A 19,935-nucleotide genomic window follows, 5' to 3' on the forward strand; every position below is an offset into this window, starting at 1 on the left:
TTTCCCTCTGCTATAACCTATAACTTTAGAAAAACTTTATGCCTTAATCGGTCGGTCTTTGAACATGACATCTTCTGCCAGAGTTCTAATTTTTGTCCCACACTTCCCCAGTTGCAAGTCCCTTGTACTGACCAGTGAAGTTAGATTTCCCTGTTTAAAGGAGTGTTGGACTCTGGTTTGTAGATCAGACCTAACATTCTGTGATGTGCCACCGCCGAGACTGTAGGAGATTTGTATAGCAGCTTCAGAGAAATCAAAACATGATAAATGCACAGACTGTAGGGCTGGTCACGTTTGTTTCATTCTATTCTTCACCCCCTTTTTCTGTTCGGAATACTGCAGATTGCAGTGTAGAAAGTGTCAGGGTGAAGGTCCATGAGTAAAAGGAGCAGCTGCAACAGAGCTGGGACTGTTAGCACCTGGGATTGGTAGGATTTGCATGCAGAAATGACTAGTAGCAGACATGTTAACAAGGTTTTTGTTTAGTTATCATTGTTAGGCTTTAGTGTTCGTATCCGGTGGAGATGGAAGAAGCACTTTACAGCTCCTTAAGTGATTGTTCGTTTCAGACTATCAGCGGGTTCGGAAGGCAGCACTTAGTTTATATTCAGTTCATGTTTGGAATATTTTCCTCACAGTCATCAAGACTAGAAAGCTAGCTGTTTCAGTGAGGGACACCGCACCAGGTCACAATGAACTTTGAATTCCGATGCTGCTTCCATAACAGCAGGACCAAGCTTTCAGCCACAGGCAGTCTTTGAAGATCTGTACCAGAGGTGGCAATGAGTCGTTTGTGCCCCTCTCTTCCTCTGCTGCAATAGCAGAAGGTTTTCCATTTTAAATGTATGTTCAAAGGAGTATGTAGAGGTTCGTCTTACTGAACTCCAGTGCCTGGACAGTTCTGAAAGGGCAGGGAGTATTAAGAAAAGAAGTTTAAACTGCTCTGCATGTTCTCTTCAGTCCTGCAAAAATCCTGAGGTCTGTGGCAAAGAACCCTCTTCCCTATTCTGGTTACTTGCTCTCTTCTATCCTTTTTGTTCTTCCTACTATGTTTTGTCGGTGAGAGGCTCCCTCCAATGGATCTGGCTGAGTATGTAAATTGTTTAAGTGCTGTCCTGCCATAGTGTTCACTTCCCGTGATCCTTAACACTTAGGACATGAACAGGTGAATGGCTTTTATGGGAATGGCAGATTTATAGCCTTCTTCTTAAGCGCAGGTGAGAGGTATGTTATGCATTCGTCTTATTCTCTTCATGTAAGATATTATCATAGTTTAGGGAGGTAACTGTTTCCTGGGCACTTGGTTTATACTGGGGGCCTGATTCAAGTGCAGCAACACTTGTTTGTCTCTCTTGGATAATATCTGTCAGATCTACTATTAAAATTGCTGTCAGCTGCCAAAACATTTAGTAGTGTTTTGTATAATTTGTGGTGATAGTTGCAAAAGCAGATTTTCATACAAGAATAACTTGGCTACTTTATTCCTGTCAAGTAACAAAGCCAAATACAGCATTATAAAGTAAGCTGCTTGATTTCTTTTTGTTGTTGTTGTTGCTTCAGAAGTTCTCTATTATCATTTTTTTTATTTCTACGTGTTAGATGAACACTATTGTAGTAAAGCTCTTGGATTGCTTACCCGTATCTTGTGGTAGTAAGTACTGTGGCATGTGAAAAGTTTAGATTCATGGAGTCCATTATACTTAAAAGGAGTTGAGCAGCAAAACCAGCCCAGTTCTACATCGAAATAGCATTTGCATAATTTTGGTAGACAAAGAAAACAATTCTACATCAGATACTTCATTTTGTCTCTCTTTCTATTTTCGTCCTGTTCATAGTATTTAAAGCTGAGTAATCTATTCAGACCAGGAAACCAAATGTAATGTTTTCAGTACCACAAGAAGTATCTCTTCTTTCTTTTTACCCCCTTCTTTCCCCTAGACTTCTGTTAAGGGCTTAATGAAATTAAGTAAATAGTAATACTATACAAGGTGCATTTGGAAGCTACTTTTTAAATTTTGACAAAGAATAAAACATAAAAATACTTTGTATGACATTCTTTATTTGCCTTGTCCTGGGTTTTCTGATATGTATTCAATGCTACGGCTAGATAATTTGTTAACAAGGCCTTTTTAACACTTTGGACAGATGCACATACTGTTTTCAATCTTCATGGTTAATTATTCGATTTTGTATTTGATGCTAGAACACCCTGACTCCTAATCACTGCTCATTGTTGAAAGTCCATTATATTCTAACTGTTTGACTGCTCCCGTTGACCTTGAACTGACATTATAAGCTGTGTCTAATCTTTTCACTCTATATTTCTAATGCTTCTTTTCTTTTTCCCCCTCTTTGTCTGATCCCTGTTTAGCATCACAATGGGGTTGCCTCTGAATCCAGCAGCTGACTCCGCCCGCTCTGCACGACATGCTCTCTCACTCATTGCCACTGCCAGACCACCCGCCTTCATAACAACTATTGCCAAGGAGGTGAGAAGAACTTTTCTAGCGTTCACTGAGCTGTACTTTCAAAAGAATAATGATCTCCATTTTTTAATAGTTTTATGCTTTGCTACTGTACTACTCCAAAAAGGTGATTTAAAAAAAACCAGCTAAATCTCCTTTAGAAAAAAAACCCAACCCCAAACACACCTTAGTTCTTATTGGAGAAAAAATGGGTTCGTTATTATACAAAACTACTTGGAGATATGAAAACACCCACGTTATGCAACTACCTATTGTTAACCGGTGCGCAAGGTGATTTGACAGGTTGACATTGGTTTAGAAAGTTCCTGTGTCCTGATGTATGCTTGTATAAATTTCTAATTCACACGCACAGCAGTGGGCAAAATACCACTTACTAAGTTTTTCCTTAGACCTTACTTAGACAATGCAGGTATTCTTGATTTAAGGACTGAAAGAAAATTGATTATTGGTTTCGACTTTTGATCCAGTCCATCTTATGTGAATGGTTGAAAGAACGAGATATTTTAATGGATGAGTTCTGATATTTTTGAGCATGTAAAATCCAAGTAACATTCGAAATATGAGATGAGAGCCTGGTGTTTCACCTTAGATAGCTTAGGCAAGTCAGGTTCAGGAGGAGAAGAAAGAGGTCTTTTTGTTCTTGGTATTTCTATATGGTACTGTGAGAGATTTTTTTTTTTCTTAATTGGTTGCAAGGAAGGGAGAATAAAAGTCTCTTCTTCCTATTCCTCCAAGTTGGCAGTCGCAGTACAAATGCTGCTTCCTAGGTCATCACTCCACCCAACTTGTCTTATGATAGACAAATTTATTCGGTTTATTCAGGTCCTCCTTAGAATTGTTGGGAGGTGGAGGGAATGGAGTAAGGGCAGCAAAGAATCTAGGAATTCCCTTCTACCAGCCTATCCCTCCATCATCTTAGTTCAATCTCCTGCAGTCCCTGCCTCATGCAGATCATAGAAGAATACAGTTGGAAAGGACCTTCCAGTTCAGTCCCCTGCTCAAAGCAGGATCATTCCTGTCTGCTAACTAATTCAAGTGTTGTTTTAGCCTGCTGTTACAAATTTCTAGCAATAGAGATTCTACAGCCTCTCTAAGTAACCTATTCCAGGGCCTAGTAACCTGGAATTAGGAAGTTCTTCCTAATATCCAACCTAAATCTTCTTTGTTTCAATTTAAGACCATTACTTCTTGTCCTGTCCCCAGGAATCATAGATCACTATCCTTTTTACAACCACCCACTTTGTATTTTGTGTTTTCAAATCTCCCCGAGTCATCTCTTTACCAAAATAAATACACTTAGTACTCTCAACCTTTCCTCTTATGACATGTTTTCTAGACCTCTAGTTATATTAATGCTCCCCAAGACTCTTTCCAAGTTTCTCATATTTTTCTTGAAGTGTGTGTACCCAAAGTTGGGCACTGGGCTCGAAGAGAAGGCCTCAGTAGTGCTGAGTAGATTGGAAGAATAATTTTCTGTGACTTGCATATAACATGCCTGTCAATGCATCACAGTATGCTATTAGCATTTTTTCCCTGCAATACATTTTAAATCCAAAATATAATCCTTCTGACCTCCCCTTTAATCAGTGTGAATCACTAAATAAAATCTACCAACATGTCAAAGACTGTAATAAGAATTCTGTTCTGAGTTTGTTATTAAAACAATAATAATAATAATAATTTAAACATCTCCAAAGTAAGGCAGATAAGTTATCCAAAGTACAAAGGCTTTTTATGAAATATTTCTGTCCAGATGTTATCTTTAAATATGTTAATTTGGTTTGAGACTTCTGGACTGTTCAATCAAACTAGGTATTTACTTTTTAATCATTTTGAAGCCTGCTTCCTCCCCACCCCCTTTCTAATCATTCCAGGTCAAAGATGTAATTTTAGAATAGGGTATGAACAGCAAACTTCAATATTCCCTGCCCAGACTTACCGCCCCCCCACCACTGGCTTTATGAACACAGTGAAAAAGACAAGATGTGACAAGGTAAAACTGGGTACATCTACACAAGATGCTGACTGCACAGTAGCCGAATAATACTGTGCAGCAGCACATCACAGCAAGGACAGTGCTAATATGCTTCTGCACAGTATTATTAGGCTACTGCGCAGTGGCATCACTTAAAAGATATTCACCTATGCCACTGACAGTAACTCTGGTTACTGCACATTTATTTAGTACTTGCTAATACAAGTACTAAATAAATGTGTAGTACCAACTGAACGGTAGCATTTCTTTTAGATGCACCCACAATATAGTAACCCACCTGAATACTTGTATTCCATCCCAGGTAGAGATCATATTCATTTTGGAATCTGATCCGTTATTAAGAAATTAAGATGGAAAGCCCATAATAAGTGTAGATGAAGTGTGTGTGGATCGCAGTAGTTAAATGCATAATATTTTTTGTAGGTTCACAGACACACTGCCTTGGCAGCAAACACTCAGTCTCAACAAAATATTCACACCACAACCCTTGCTCGAGCTAAAGGAGAGATCCTAAGAGTCATTGAAATTCTTATTGAAAAGATGCCGACAGATGTGGTTGATCTCCTTGTAGAGGTAAAAATGTTTTGCAATGTGTGTCCATATGTTTTTGAGAAATCATGTAATAATCCATTTCACTTAACCATAATTATTCTTCTGAAACTACCACTTATACTAAATGCCATAGTGTTTTTAAGGACTTCAGTAGCAAATGTTTGTCTGTTGCTTAGTGCTTTGTGAAATGGTTATTAACACTATGAATGAATGGTCACTTGAGTTATCAGTACTATTGTTGGAAATTTCATGGCATGCAGCATAGTGTGTTTTGTTTTGTTTTTAAGAAGAGAATATTTTATATTTATGGATCAAAGATACAGACAAGGACAAGAATTAGAAAATTCTGTAGCTATGAAGGATTTTTTTTTTTTATGAAACATTAAAATTAAGTGGTTTGAACAATTTCAATTCTTGTTTCCAAGGTTATGGACATCATCATGTATTGCCTTGAAGGATCCTTAGTCAAGAAAAAGGGACTTCAGGAATGCTTTCCAGCCATATGCAGGTAAAAGCTTCTTAAGAACTCAGCAAGGAAAATGATTTGTGATGAATATTTTTTCTTTCTATAGCTGGCTTAATGACCCTATTCAATCATACAATATTTCTCATAGTGTTTACTCCTTAAGACTTCAAATTTACAGCTATTGTCAGCATGCTATGAATGCATACAGATTTTCTAATCCCTATTATATGTGAGAGAGGACAAAGTCAGAAATGAGTAGCAGTATTACTAGCCCTTGAGAGTGCTTCCGTTTAAAAGTCCACACACGGTAAAATATATTTTTAGGCTGGCAATGTCTCAAAATTACCTTACAATCCTACTGTGCTTTTTTATTCACCTATCATAAATAACAGAAATTGCTCAGGGTCACTGAATAACTATCTTTCACCATAGTGATAACCACCACAGTTCATTTTGTTCAGGTGCAATGATTCTCAAACAGGGTGCCACGGCATTCTGAGGTGCCATGAGATCCTTCCAAGGGTGCTGAGGGGCACGACACAATATTAGCACCATTAAGTGTGCAAATACCTACACATATTTTACAAGATGAATTAGGAGATTTGAAATAGGAAGCCATAGTCTCAAAAACATTTTCACCTGTTGTGGTCTTTCTGAGTTCTTTGCAACAAAATAATTACTCTATTCTTTTTGACTATGGAAGAATAAGTGAAAGCTAAGCATTGGCATTTTTCCAAGGGGTGCCTTGAGCCTAAAAGAGGTTGAGAACAACTGTTTTGACAACATTGACAACAGTGCTCTACCCTTCAACAATATCTTACCTCCAAGATCTTTAAAGTTCTTTACTTTTTTAAAGAAATGAGTTATTACCACGATTGTACAGGTGGGAAAACTGAGGCACTCAGAAGTGAAGTGATTTTTCAAATACTATCTGTGAGGGAAAAAAAAGGAAAAACGACATGGATATTCTGACTCCCAGTCATGTATGTTTAATCACTTTTCCTGCTTTCTTTCCAGTATAACATTTCAAAATGATCAGCAAAGAATATGATTTTTTTTCATTACATCTTTATATTCTCTCTCAACTTTTCCTTAAAGTGTTTGTGACTCATATTGCCCGTACACCAATGCCAGAAGCATGGGGAAGAAGCAGGAGGAACTAGTCCTCCTGCTTTTCCACTGGGCACAACGATCTAGTAGGGATCACAGAGACCTGGTGGGACTCCTCTCATGACGGGAACGTAGCCATAAAGGACTACGTCCTTCACAGAAGGGATCAGGTAGGGAAGAGAGGTGGGGGTGTTCACCCTCTGTGTGAAGGAGCAGTACACCGCCCTACAGGCCCATGTTGGCCCCAAAGAAGAACAGCTTGAAACCCTCTGGGTCTAGCTCTGGGGGAGGTGCAGCGAGAGAGACCTGACTGTAGGTGTATATTACAGGCCGCCTAACCAAGGGGAGGAATTTGATATAGCGTTTCCCCATGAACTAACAGAGGCCATGCATGCATGGGACATGGTTGTCATGGGTCATTTCAACTACCCAGACATTTCCTGGGAGGAATGCTCAGTCAGCTTGAATCAATCACGATCCTTTCTGACCAGCACCAAAGAGCTTTTTTTGACTTAGGAGGTGCACAAACCAACTAGAGGAAATGCAGTTCTTGACCTGGTCCTGGCCAAAGGGGATGACCTGGTGACCAACTTAAACATAGAGGGCAGCCTAGGCAATAGTGACCATGAATTCATTACGTTCACGGTCCATCGCAAGGCTGACAAAACAGATACCAAGCTCAAAGTTTTAGACTTCAAAAACACATATTTTTATAAGCTCAGATCACTAGTAGAGAATGCCCTGAGAGACCAAGGACCACAGGTAAAGGGAGCAGGAGAAGAATGGTCATTCCTTAAGGATACATCCTTAAGGCTCAGAAAAAATCCATTCCCTTACAGAGAAAAAGTAGCAGAAGGGTCAAAAAACCCTCTTGGCTAAGCAGGGAAGTTGCAGCCCTTCTACAGAAAAAGAAAGAGGCATACAAACAATCGAAGCTTGGGACAGCCTCTAAGGAAGACTACTTGACAATGGCCTGCACTTGTAGAAAACAGATTAGGCAAGCTAAGGCAGAAACTGAACTAAAACTAGCTACAAGAATCAAGAACAACAAGAAGTCCTTCTTTAGCTACATAGGGAGTAAAAGGAAAACTAATGGGTGTGTGGGGCCGCTGCTCAATGCCTCAGGATACCTGGTCACTACCACTCAGGAAAAAACAGAACTCCTAAATGACTACTTTGCCTCGGTCTTTCACAAGACCAAGGGGAACAACATGCCAGGTAGAGCATAGAACGAACAGGGCAGGATTGACACAGTTCCCACCATTGCCATAGAACTGGTGCACAATCAGTTAAAGAAATTGGACATATATACATCAGCAGGACTGGATGAACTGCGCCCAAGAGTGCTGCAAGAGTTGGCCAAAGTAATTGCAGAGCCCCTGGAAGAGGTCTTTCAAAAATCATGGGCCTCTGGAAAAATCCCAGAGGACTGGAAGAGGGCCAGTGTTGTGCCCATCTCCAAGAAGGGGAAGCGTGAAGACCCAGGAAGCTACAGGCCAATTAGCTTAACTTCTAATTGCTTCATTGCGGGCAGGTCTTGTCTGACCAACCTCATTGCTTTCTATGATCAGGTGACTCGTTACCTGGATGAGAGAAAAGTGGTTGACATCATATAGCTCAACTTCCAGAAAACCTTTGACCTGGTATCCCATGAGGTACTGATAAGAAAACTGGAAGATATCAGGCTCAACTGCAGGACCATCAAGTGGGTGTAAAATTGGTTGCGAGGTAGGACACAGAGAGTCCAAATGAATAGATCGGTGTCGTCCTGGCAAGATATGGGCAGTGGCATACCCCAGGGGTCGGTACTTGACCCAGTGCTGTTCAGTATCTTCAACAATGACCTGGATGAGGGGGTGAAAAGCCGATTGGCCAAGTTTGTGGATGACACCAAGATATGTGGTTGTGCAGATACACCTGCAGATAGGCTGTGGATACAAGCAGACCTAGACAGTCTGACATGTTGGGCAGAACGGATCCAGATGAGGTACAACGTACAGAAATGCAAAGTGCTGCATCTTGGAAAGAAGAGCCCTCAGCACACCTACAGGCTGGGCATTGCTAATCTGACCAGCACTACAAATGAAAGGTATCTGGGGTTAACAATAGACCCTAGCATGAATACGAGCCAGCAATGCGACGCAGTAGCTGCTAGGGCCAATAAAACTCTGGCATGCATCAATTGATGCATCTCCAGCAAATCCGAAGAAGTGATTTTCCCATTTTACTCAACATTGGTGCAGCTGCAGCTTGAGTATTGCATCCAGTTCTGGACGTTGCACTTCAACAAGGATGTGCTAAAGCTTGAGAGGGTCCAGAGAAGGGCCACCCATATGATCAGGGACTTGCACTGCAAGCCATACGAGGAGAGGCTGAGGGATCTCGGACTCTTCAGCCTAAAGAAAAGAAGGCTGAGAGGGGGGCCTGATTGCGGCTTCTTATATCAGAAGTGTACATCAGAGGCTCGGTGAACAACTGTTCACTAGAGCACCCTGGGGGAAAACTAGAAACAATGGCCACAAACTCTTGGAAGATAGTTTCAGGCCGAACATTAGGAAAAACTTCTTTACAACTAGGGTGTCCAGACTATGGAACAAGCTCTCCCCAGTGGTGGTGCAGTCATCTACCCCAGAGGTCTTCAAGAGATGACTGGACGGTCGGTCACATGGCTGGGGTCACCTGACCCCAGATTTCTTTCCTGCTTATGCAGGGGGCTGGACCCGATGATCCTTCGGGGTCCCTTCCAGCCCTATGATTCTATATTTAAGTGGAGAATATATTAGAAGTGCTTCTGCCCATACCTTAGAGATGCTTATGCATTGAAATGAAAATTCATTGCCTCAAGCATACTTAGTAAAAAAGAAGTATAAAGGGAAGGCTCCAACTTTTAAAAATAGCCCGTATAAGTAACTTGGTACATGTAGGAGATTCATATTATGCCAAATTTGAAATACAGATTCTGTCCATTGGACTGTAGAGGCCAAACTACAAACAGCATTGCTTGTCTTGAGATCCTTCACCTATGACAGAATAAGATGACCAAGGATGCTGAGGAGGCACTTATGAAACCACCAACCTAACTGCTTTCTCATAGCCTCAGCAAAGTGTATTCTGCTGCCAAAATTTGGTCTTACAGCAATGTGCATATCACTTAGAAGGGAGTGGTAGCCTTATTCTTTGACCCCTGCTGTTCATCAGAACCTCATTATCAAGTGGATGATTTTTAATGATGTCCCCTTTTTAATGGTAAGGCCTGACTCCTACAATCAAACTAACAGTTGAAAATTAGGCATAATTACAAGAAATGCAGCCTGAGCTTCCGTTTGCATTTGTTTTATACACACACCCGACACACCCCACACACTGTACAGTGGCTGTCAGCCTGACTGTGGGGAAACATAAAAATTAATTGTGTCCTAAAAGATGTGCATGTTCAAGGCCTGCCATCCTGATCCCTAGGGACATAATACAGGCATCCAGCTGGAACAAGGAATTTGAGATAACAAGAAATAATCACGGCAAAACATCTGCATGTAATAATCTGAGTTTGTTACAACTGCCACTTGCTCCTCATGTCTTCAAAGACAGATAAGTAGGTGAAAAGAGATCTTATAGAATCATAGAAGTCGGGTCGGAAGGGACCTTGTAGATCTTCAAGTCCGACCTCCTGCCTGGGCAGGAGGAAAACTGGGCAGCTTCTCCTGATTTGTTACTACTATTCATACCTTTTGCCAGGTTAGCAGGATATGTTCCATGTGTCTGTCCTGCCTAATCACTACTAACCTTCTTATGATATTATGATCATCGTTTCCAGTGGATCACCTACTTCCCACATGACCATGCTTGCCAGTATGACCAGTTCCCCCTTGAATAATTTTTAATTTATCTGTCAAGGTTTACTGTTCCCCCGTTAGTGTCTGAAAGATGAACAGAATTTATAAGCATGGAACAAAAGCTCAACTTCAGAGAATACATACTACATACGTGAGAGGCCTACACTTCTTTTGTTGCTAATTCATATGTCAAGTAGTAGAGCACAAAGGGTCTTATCTGATTTATTTTTTTTTTTAATTTTTAAGACCCTCTCACACTCAGTGTATAGGATTCAATTAAAATTAAACCTCACACATATCAATACAGCCCTGTTGGTGGTTTTAAAGCTGTCTTGTAGTCTGTTGTGTGTAAGCTGCTGAGAGAGTGTTTTGAATTGTCTGTTTCAGAGATTGTCTTTCTTTTCCTTTTGAGTTTAAAGAATTAATACGTATCATTTTAGCTAGCCAGGAACATAGTGGATTTTTTTTCCTTTTTCTCTTCATGCTCATATTGTTGATGGTTTGGCAGGTTTGGGGGAGGCTGAAAGGCATAAATGGTAGTTAGGCAGCTAATTGCTATTGACCTTCAGTTGGAGTTAGACACTTACCTCCTGTCTCTGCCTTTGAAAGTCTACCTCTTTGTTCTTAATGTTTGATACTCACAAATAATAAAATGTGATGTATTGTATATGAATATTTACAATATCCTTAGGGTGTCATAAATACCATGGTTATAACACATTAACACACTTACAGATTATGGTATATCATTGGCTGTATTTTAATTTAACAAGCTAAGAAAAGAAGAGCAGTTTTAAGAAAAGAACAGTTATACCGTTGACAGGTATGCAACTGATAACGATAATCTTCCTTTCTACTGATACTTTAAAAGACTTAGATGGAAATGTAAATGTCAGGGCAAGTAGATATTCATGTAAGATATCTCCACATTGTGTTGTAGTTTTATGTTGCAGTTTTTAACATTTACATTTTGTTAAATTGCTGATAGTATCTCTAACTGTACATAGTTATGACTATTGTAAAAATGATGCAGCACTTCACTGAACTCATTTTTTATATTAGTGGAAATTTTCATGTGATTTGAACAAATCATTGAATCAGTGAAGATGGTCCAAGAGGTTATGGCACTTGGACATAATCCCTTTACTATTTTTTTTAGTACCTTAATGATCTCCCTACTATGCTGTATTAAATGTGCATACCTGTTGTGACTGAGTCTGTTACTTGAACAGACTGAACAATATTATTAGGCCTGTTTATCTCAATTTTTTCCTTTTTTCTCTGTTGGCTTTTAATAATCAGCATCTTGAAGTGTGCCTTTTTAGATAAAATCCCATCTCCACTAGGCTCTTAAACCCATGGCATCAAGGAACAGTATTCAGATTCAAACACTGGATTAGCTTTCCTTGGCATACAGATTTAACTGTCATCCTGTTCATGACTGTGAACCTGAATAAATCCCACTTGCTTATGACTCTAATAAGCAATATATTTTACAATGCTTGATCTGGATTGATAATGGTTTTCCCTAGAATTTTGTTTCTCTGTATAGAATGACAGTAACTTGTGTCACGCTCTATATAGACTAGTATTTACCAATATTCCATAAATACTTGACAGAAATTTTAAAATCCTAACAAAAACAATCAAATCTAAAGTGTAGCTGGAGGAAAGTAAAGTATTTCTGAAATTCTGAGAAACATTTCAGATAAAATTGAAGTCAGAGAAATTCTTATTGGCTTCTCTTATTGGCTGGTTGTTCTTACTGGCTTCTTCTTATTTTCTTATCAATTTTCCTAAGACATTCTTATGCTCTGATTTAGCAACTTCATGCATATAAGTAGTTCTCCTGAACAGAGACATTCCGGATGCAAGTTCAACAAACTTTTCTAATTCAGGACCTCAGAATGGGATTGACTGACTGTTCGTATGCTACTCTTTTTTCCCCAAACACAAAGTTCGGCTGAATTTAAACAAACAAATCTTTTACACTGCCATTTATAATGGAGAAATTCCATCAGCAGAAAATACTAATAAATATTAATGATTTCATTAATTAATTGTTTATAGTAATAAAATAATCCACAATACATTTAATGTATACATATTGGAAAATAGTAATAATTCCAAAGGTTAAGCAAAACAAGATATTAACACCAAACCTTAAATACAGAGTCCAATTTTCATGTAGATTGGACTATTAAGTAATTACAGTAATGAGATGTATTTACTGAACAGTAATATTTTTTTAAGTAATTTTTTTTAAATGCAACACAGAAATCTGAAATATATATATCTCAACATGAGCTACATACATATCTGTCACAAGCAATACACAGTAAAGGGAGGGAGAAAGAGAACGGAAAAGAAAGGAAGGAGGAGGGATAGAAGAAGAAAAAATATAAGTGTGTAAGGACTAATAATTTAATTACCAGTGTATTCTAAGAAATCTCTCTAAATTGTGCCAAGCTTGTTGAAGCAGTTAAACCTGCAAAACATGACTCTCTGCATAGATGCCAGTTGTGCCATCTCACTAAAGCAGGTTTCAACCATTGGAGATGTCCTACTTGTCCAATGGAGTAATATAATCCTGAGAGTCATTAGTAAAGGACTGTTGTAGAAGTGCAATCTGACATGTTTCTATTTGACCTCCTTGGGTATAGACCCAAGAATACACATACTTGCCAAAGGTATTGGAGCTGTGTTTAAAACCATATTAACTCAGGTTATAATGTCTTTCTGAAAATAATTGATAACAGGGCATGACAAAAACATATGACTGAGTGTTGCCTGTGATGCAGTGCATCTCCAACACATCTATTGGCAGTATATTTATTTTTTTAAGTTTAGAGGGAGCCCAGTGAAAATGAAAAATGATCTTCTGTTATATCAGTGCAGTCTGAAAACAGCTGTAGATGGTAAAATATTCTAAATTGCTGATTTCCACTAGGATTCTGTCATCTGAATACCTAGGTCTTCATTCCACAAAAGTCTGAAATAGTCCATACCAGGTCTGTTACGTGATATATATTCATAAAGTGATGGCACAGAATGGAGAAGAAAATAAAATTTCAAGGCAAAATTATAGTCTATCCAGTGCATTTCCTAAAGGTCCACGCTGATTTTTTTCAGTACTGGATACAATTGCAACATATTGCAATTCAGCTGGTTTTTTTGGAAGGTTGAAGTCATCACATATCTCAGAGAAGGATTTAAAATGATTTCCCACTAGAAGCTGTTCTACATGTACAATACCCTTATACACCCACTTTCTCCATTGCAGTTTGTGGGACCCATATTTCAAAAAGGGATTGTACCAAATAGGAGGCCTTAACTGAAGTTTCATCCCTAATTACACTGTAAGTGTTCATTTTTTTTTTTAAACTTGTCAGGCTGCAAAAATTGTAAAGATTAGAGAGTTAAGAAGGCAAGTGGCCATGTCTACATATGCATTTACTCCATCTTAGATTTACTGTGCAGTAAGCTACTGTATACTAAGGGTTTTTGGGTAGGTGTCTACACATGTGAGGATTAGGGAGCCAATTTGCTGTCGGGTCCCTGTGGCCCTGCAATGTGCCCCTGTGGCCACTGAAGAGAGCTCCAGGCTCTGGTTGCAGATGCCAGCTTCTGGCAGCCCTCTTTAAAAGCCAGCCCCACACTCTGAACAGCCTTTGGTCAGAAGCAGCATGGCAAACACAGAGGCAGCACATGGTAGCTTTGTCCATGCCCATTCTGCACCCCCGTGCTATGGCTACCCTGGCCCATGGCTGTCTTACCCTGACCAGGTGCAACTAGCATCCCGGGATCCTGCTGGCCACCACGATTGCCCTGCTGGCCATCACCCTGCCCAGCTCCCCCACAACCAGCGACCACCTATCCACCTGCAGCTCATCATCCCATGGCTGCCACCTCTGCGCAGCTGCCACTGCCAGGGATGCCAACAAGGGGCTCCATGATGCTACCACCAGGGCTGCTGTCACCTTCCTGGGCCTCCAACCCCACCACCAATGGGCCTGCTGTGCCAGCCAGCACTGGTGGCAACAACCTCATCCAGCAGACCTGGGATGATAAGCAGTGACTGGACACCTTCCAACTGACCCAGGCTACCTTCTGAGATCTGCTCTAGCAGCTCCAGCCCCACCTGAAGCAGCAGGGCACTGGCATAAGCCCAACCCTCCCCACCAACACCACGGCCCTCAAGCTGCTGAAGCTGTCCACACCCACCAGCCTCCGGTATGTGGGACAAATGGTTCGGTGTGGGCAAGGCCCTTGCTGTGAAGGCTGTTCTGGAGGTGTGCAGGACCCTCCAGAACATGCTGGGGCACACTGTGCTCCATTTCCATTACCCCCTGGCAGTGCTGACAGGGTTCAATGCACTTGGGTTCCCCCAGTGCACTGGGGCCCTGGACATGACCCACATCCTGGTCACCTGCCCGCCCCATGGAGACTGCCCATATTACAGTTGCAGGGGATTTCATTCCATGGTCCTGCAGGCTGTTGTGGACCACAAGGGTATGTTTACCCATGTGAACATCAGCTAGGCAGGCAATGCGCACAATACCCATGTCTTTCAGTACTCTGGTCTGATGGGACTGGTGGAGAGTGGGTGGGTCGCTTTGCACTGGGTGTGCCAGACCTGCAACTGGGCGCCATCATGGTTGTGCCCCTGCTCATCGGGGACCCTGCCTACCCGCTCCTGCCCTGTAACCTTCCACTGGCCACCTGGACCCCCACCAGGCCCACTTTAATTGCTGCCAGAGCCAGACCCATGCCCTGGTTGAGTGTGCCTTTGGCCACCTCAAGAGCCACTGGCACTCCCTCATTGCCCACCTCAAGGTTGCTGAGGAGAACCTCCCCTGGGTCATCCTCATCACAGTCTGTGTGCTGCCTAATATCTATGAAGCCTGAGGAAAGCTCTTCCATGAGGCCTAGATGGAGGTGGTGTAATGGGCAGAGGTGGCCTGGCAGCAGGAGTACCACCTGCAGTGGCAGAGTCAGGTCCCCCCTGCAGAGGCACCAGGAGCACCACGCACCCACCAGTGGGGGCGGGGGCACCGAGTATAGGACGCTGTAGCTGACTGCCTACTCTAGCACTCCCTGCTCTGACCCACTGCCCACCCCTAGCTCCACTTTCATGGCAGACACATGTCCAAACAACTCTTCTTTTTCCCCTCGCATCACACCCCTCCACTCCTCCCCGCTCAATACACAGAGCCCCCTTCCCACCCACCAACAATAAAAACCCTTTCCCAGTGTGAAGACTATTTATAAACTTCTTTTTGGTGTCCTGGAGTGGGGGGCTGTGGGGTGGGGACACCTAGGGGCAGAGCCTGGGGGCAGGCAGCCAGCCACCCCAGCCTTGGGCTGTTCCCTGGTGGGTACGCACACTGTGGTGTGGGCAGAGGGTTGTCATGTCAGTGTGTCCCTCCCCCACACCCAGCACGACAGCAGCCACTGGTCCTCTGGCATGGGCTGCTCCCATTCTGCCAGGGGCTCTCCATGGCCAACAGGGTCAGCATGGAATCATCCTTGCTGCTGGCTGTTCTGGCTCCTCAGCCACATGGAGCTGGGGCAAGTGGCGGGCCTGGGCCTAGGTGGGGGACTGGGTGATAGCAGACCCAGGGTGATGGCCAGGCAGGGGCTTCTGGTGACAGAAGGTGGTGAAGGGCCTCCTTCCAGGCCCAGGTGGGAGTGGCATGCAGCTGCCAGGGGACCTGTGGGGCTAGGGATGGGGTCTGGGCAGCAGCGGAAACCAGACCCAGAACAGTGTCCAGGACCCGACAATCATCATCCATGGCCTGCACAGCCTGGCTCAGGATGGTATTTTGCACATCTAAGGGCCCTTCCTTCGGTGATGTGTCACCAGAAGGACCAGGGCAGGGTGGGGGCTTGGGCAGGCTACCTGTGCTGGTGTACACCATGTGGTTGCAGCCTGGGTCCCAGGGCACCAAAATACAGGTCAGCTGCTGTGTAAAGGGCATGGTCTTGGCGGCACAGCTGGACCAATAATTCTGGTCAGTCACAGCGACCCACTGTGCCTGCAAGGCCTTGACCTTTATGCGGCACTGCCATGCTGACTAGTTGTGCCCTCTCTCCTGCATTCCACCCAACAGGGCCTCAGAAATGTGGGTGTTGGAGCGCCCGCCCCACTCAAACTGGCACAGCACCTCTGCATCGTCCTAGAGCACCATGAGGTCACCAGTGTCCTCCTGGCTCCCATTGGGACTCCAAATGGAAGTCATGGACATGTGCACCTGGGTAGTGATGGGCCTGGATGGTGAGGATGAGGTCATGAGCTGGACCCACACCAGCTCTCTGGGCCCCCACCCAGCTGTCCCACTGTTGCCAGCCCTGGGCAGCTGCCAGCAGCACCCAGCACAGGGGCATGGCAAGGGACTGGGAGCCACGTGGCAGAGGCTATGCCCCGCAGCACCTGCTGGCACAGGGCAGGCTACTGGGGGTGTGCAGCAGTCAGGTGGTGCTGGCCCTGCTGCTAGCAGGTGGCAGTGGGGCAGCTCTGGGGAGCTGACAAAGCTGGACAGGGGCTGCAGCAACCTTCTCCAAGCTGCTGCCCCAACAGCACTGCCCTGGCTGCTGTGTGGCACAGCAGTGGCTCCCTGGTGTGTGTGCCCTAGGGCACAATATGTCTGCAGGCTTTTGTAGCCTGCAGACAAGGGCTGCCATAGAGGCATCCCAGCCCTGAAATAGGAGAGGCTCCTAGGCTGCAGCCCTGGGGCTGGCCTCAGGCTGGCCTTCTAGTGACTGGGCTGACCTGGCAGCAGATTTGCTCCCAGATTTGCACATCTACCTGTGCGTTACTGTGCAGTTACTAATCATGCTTAAATTTGCTACCTGCAGGTAGCAAATTTAAGTGTGATTAAGGGTTTTTACTGCGCAATAAGCATGCACACATGTAGACGTGTGCTTTTACTGTGCAATAAACTTGGCAACTGCACAGTAATGTGTCTCATGTGGACACTCCCAGTGATAAGTTGAGCCTAAAATGGTTTACAAGCAAAGGGGAAACATAACTGCCTGTTCAATTCCCACCCATTCAGGAGAGTTATCAGGTTATGTCACTCATCCAGTTCTTATCCGACTTAAGAAGGCATTATGATATTGTAAAAGACTCACAGCTGAAAGTTACCTATTTCAATTGGTAGTTCCATCTTTTTGGATGGAAAAAGACCTGATGAAAAACGCTTTTGGCTTGTCTGACTTTATCCCAACCGTGCAATTGGTCCAATAAAAGATATCATCCAAAAAAAAATCCTTGCCTCTTGATGATTCCTGAATCTGATGAATTATGATGATTCTTGAATCATCATAGCTACATCACTCCAACACTTCCATCTTTTTTAAATTTAAAGTTGAGCCCTTTAATCCTTTCCCCATAGAAACCTGCTAAACACTTGGTTGATTTTATCAAAATAGGATTGGGAGGGGGGATCGTAGCTAGTAGGTTACATAATTGATAAATTAGGAGAGGCAATACATTATTGTCAAAATTTAAACATGACCCCCACAAGGATAGTGCCAGACTTCTCCACATGTTCAGACTGTGTAACACAGTATCGAGACTCTTCTAAAAGTTTTGGTAGCCAATAACAATATTCTTTGATATTTTAATAGCCAAATAAGTTACATGTTCTGATTGCCATTGAAATTGCCATTTGCTAAACATATCCTTTGTGGTATATATTTATTTCATTTTTTAGCCAGATAGATTGTTAAAATTGTTTAATTTGTTTCTATGTCATATGCATATTCTCTGGAGAATGGCTGCTATCTTATGGCTCAGTCCTCGGGTCCACGCTGTTCAATTTCTTTATCAGCGACTTGGACGAGGGGGTGAAAAGCACCCTGTTCAAATTCGCTGACGACACCAAGATTTGGAGCGAGGTGGGCATGCCAGAAGGGAGGGACAGGATACAGCTGGACCTGGACAGGTTACAGGGGTGGGCGAATGAGAATAGGATGGGATTCAATACAGACAAGTGCAGGGTGCTGCATCTGGGCAGTAGGAACCAGCAGCATACCTATAGGTTGGGGAACTCCCTTCTCGAAAGCACAGAGGCAGAAAGAGATCTTGGAGTCATTATCGATTCCAAAATGAACATGTTCCGCCAATGTGAGGATGGGGTCAGTAAGGCTAACCACACCTTGTCATGCATCCACAGATGCATCACAAGCAGGGCCAAGGAGGTGATCAGGCCACAGTTGGAGTACTGCATCTACTTCTGGGCGCTGCACTTTAGGAGGGATGTGGCCAGCATCGAGAGGGTCCAAAGGAGGGCCACTTGCATGATCTGGGGACAGCAGGACAGACCCTATGAGGACAGGCTGTGGGACCTGAACCTGTTCAACCTTCACAAGAGAAGGCTGAGAGGGGACCTGGGGGCCATCTATAAACTTACCAGGGGGGACCAGTGGGGAATGGGAGAGTCCCTGTTCCCCCGAGCACCTCCCAGAGTAACAAGGAATAATAGCCGTAAGCTGTTTGAAAGTAGGTTCAGGCTGGACATTAGAAGGCACTACTTCACAGTCAGGGCAGCTAGGATCTGGAGCCAACTTCCAAGGGAGGCGGTGCTGGCTCCTACCTTGGGGGTCTTTAAGAGGAGGCTGGATAGTTACCTAGCTAGGGTCATATGAGCCCAGTTTTCTCACCTGCCCAGGGCAGGGGGTCAGATTTAAAGATCTACTTGGGTCCCTTCTGACCCTACATCTATGAATCTATTTTATTATGATTGGATTTATTCTTTTAGTCTGCATGCTAGTAACCTACCTGCACATTCCCCCAATTTTAATAATGTTGAACTAAGCTGCGTAATCAGGCAAAGGATTTGTGACAGTCCTCATCTAAAGACTTAATTTTTCTTGTTAAAGTATCTGTTTCTGTATCACATGTTTTTCTTCTTCCAGAAATGTAAGATACTATATGCCCTTGTATGAAGGCTTTAGTAGTTTCCCATAATACTGAAGTGGAGGAATCAGTACGTTGATTAAATTCCATTAAAAAAAATGTTAACTCTTCTAGAATTAATGTTTCATGTTATAATCATTTTTCACATTATAAACATTCAACAAAGAGATGTCAAGTTGCCAGTAATTATTTACAGCTCATCTATCTGTGAGAGAGAGTTTAAATTCTATCGTGGCGTGGCCCAAAACAGTTACAGAAGCAATAGAAGCATTGACAATAGTCAGTTATGCTTTGAGAAATTTAAAAAGTAATCTATTCTAGAATATACCGAAAGAGGTATTAGAAAAAAATACTATAATATCTCATTGTTGGATTCACTATTCACCAAATACCTACTAAGCACACATCTGATATTTTAATTTTTAATAACTTTCCTAGAAGTAGATTGTGTGGATAGAGGGGCATGGAACTTACCAGGGATGCTATTCAAACATTCATTCTAGTCTTTCCTAAAAATATAAAGGTATTTCTCAAATTTAGAGTGCTTTATTAAAATATATATATATATA

The 19,935-nt window shown here is 42.7% G+C and overlaps 1 protein-coding gene across 1 annotated transcript in view; it reads left to right on the forward strand.

Annotated features, from left to right (window-relative positions):
- WDR7 (WD repeat domain 7) overlaps window positions 1–19,935 on the forward strand; it is a 312,876-nt gene that overhangs the window by 230,227 nt on the left and 62,714 nt on the right. The window contains 3 exon segments of the mRNA XM_025198163.1: window positions 2,372–2,489; window positions 4,906–5,055; window positions 5,460–5,542. Coding sequence (XP_025053948.1) covers window positions 2,372–2,489; window positions 4,906–5,055; window positions 5,460–5,542 — 351 coding nt within the window.

This window comes from Alligator sinensis, unplaced genomic scaffold (genome assembly GCF_000455745.1).
Source record: "Alligator sinensis unplaced genomic scaffold, ASM45574v1 scaffold701_1, whole genome shotgun sequence".
In the NCBI taxonomy this organism is placed as follows: domain Eukaryota; kingdom Metazoa; phylum Chordata; order Crocodylia; family Alligatoridae; genus Alligator; species Alligator sinensis.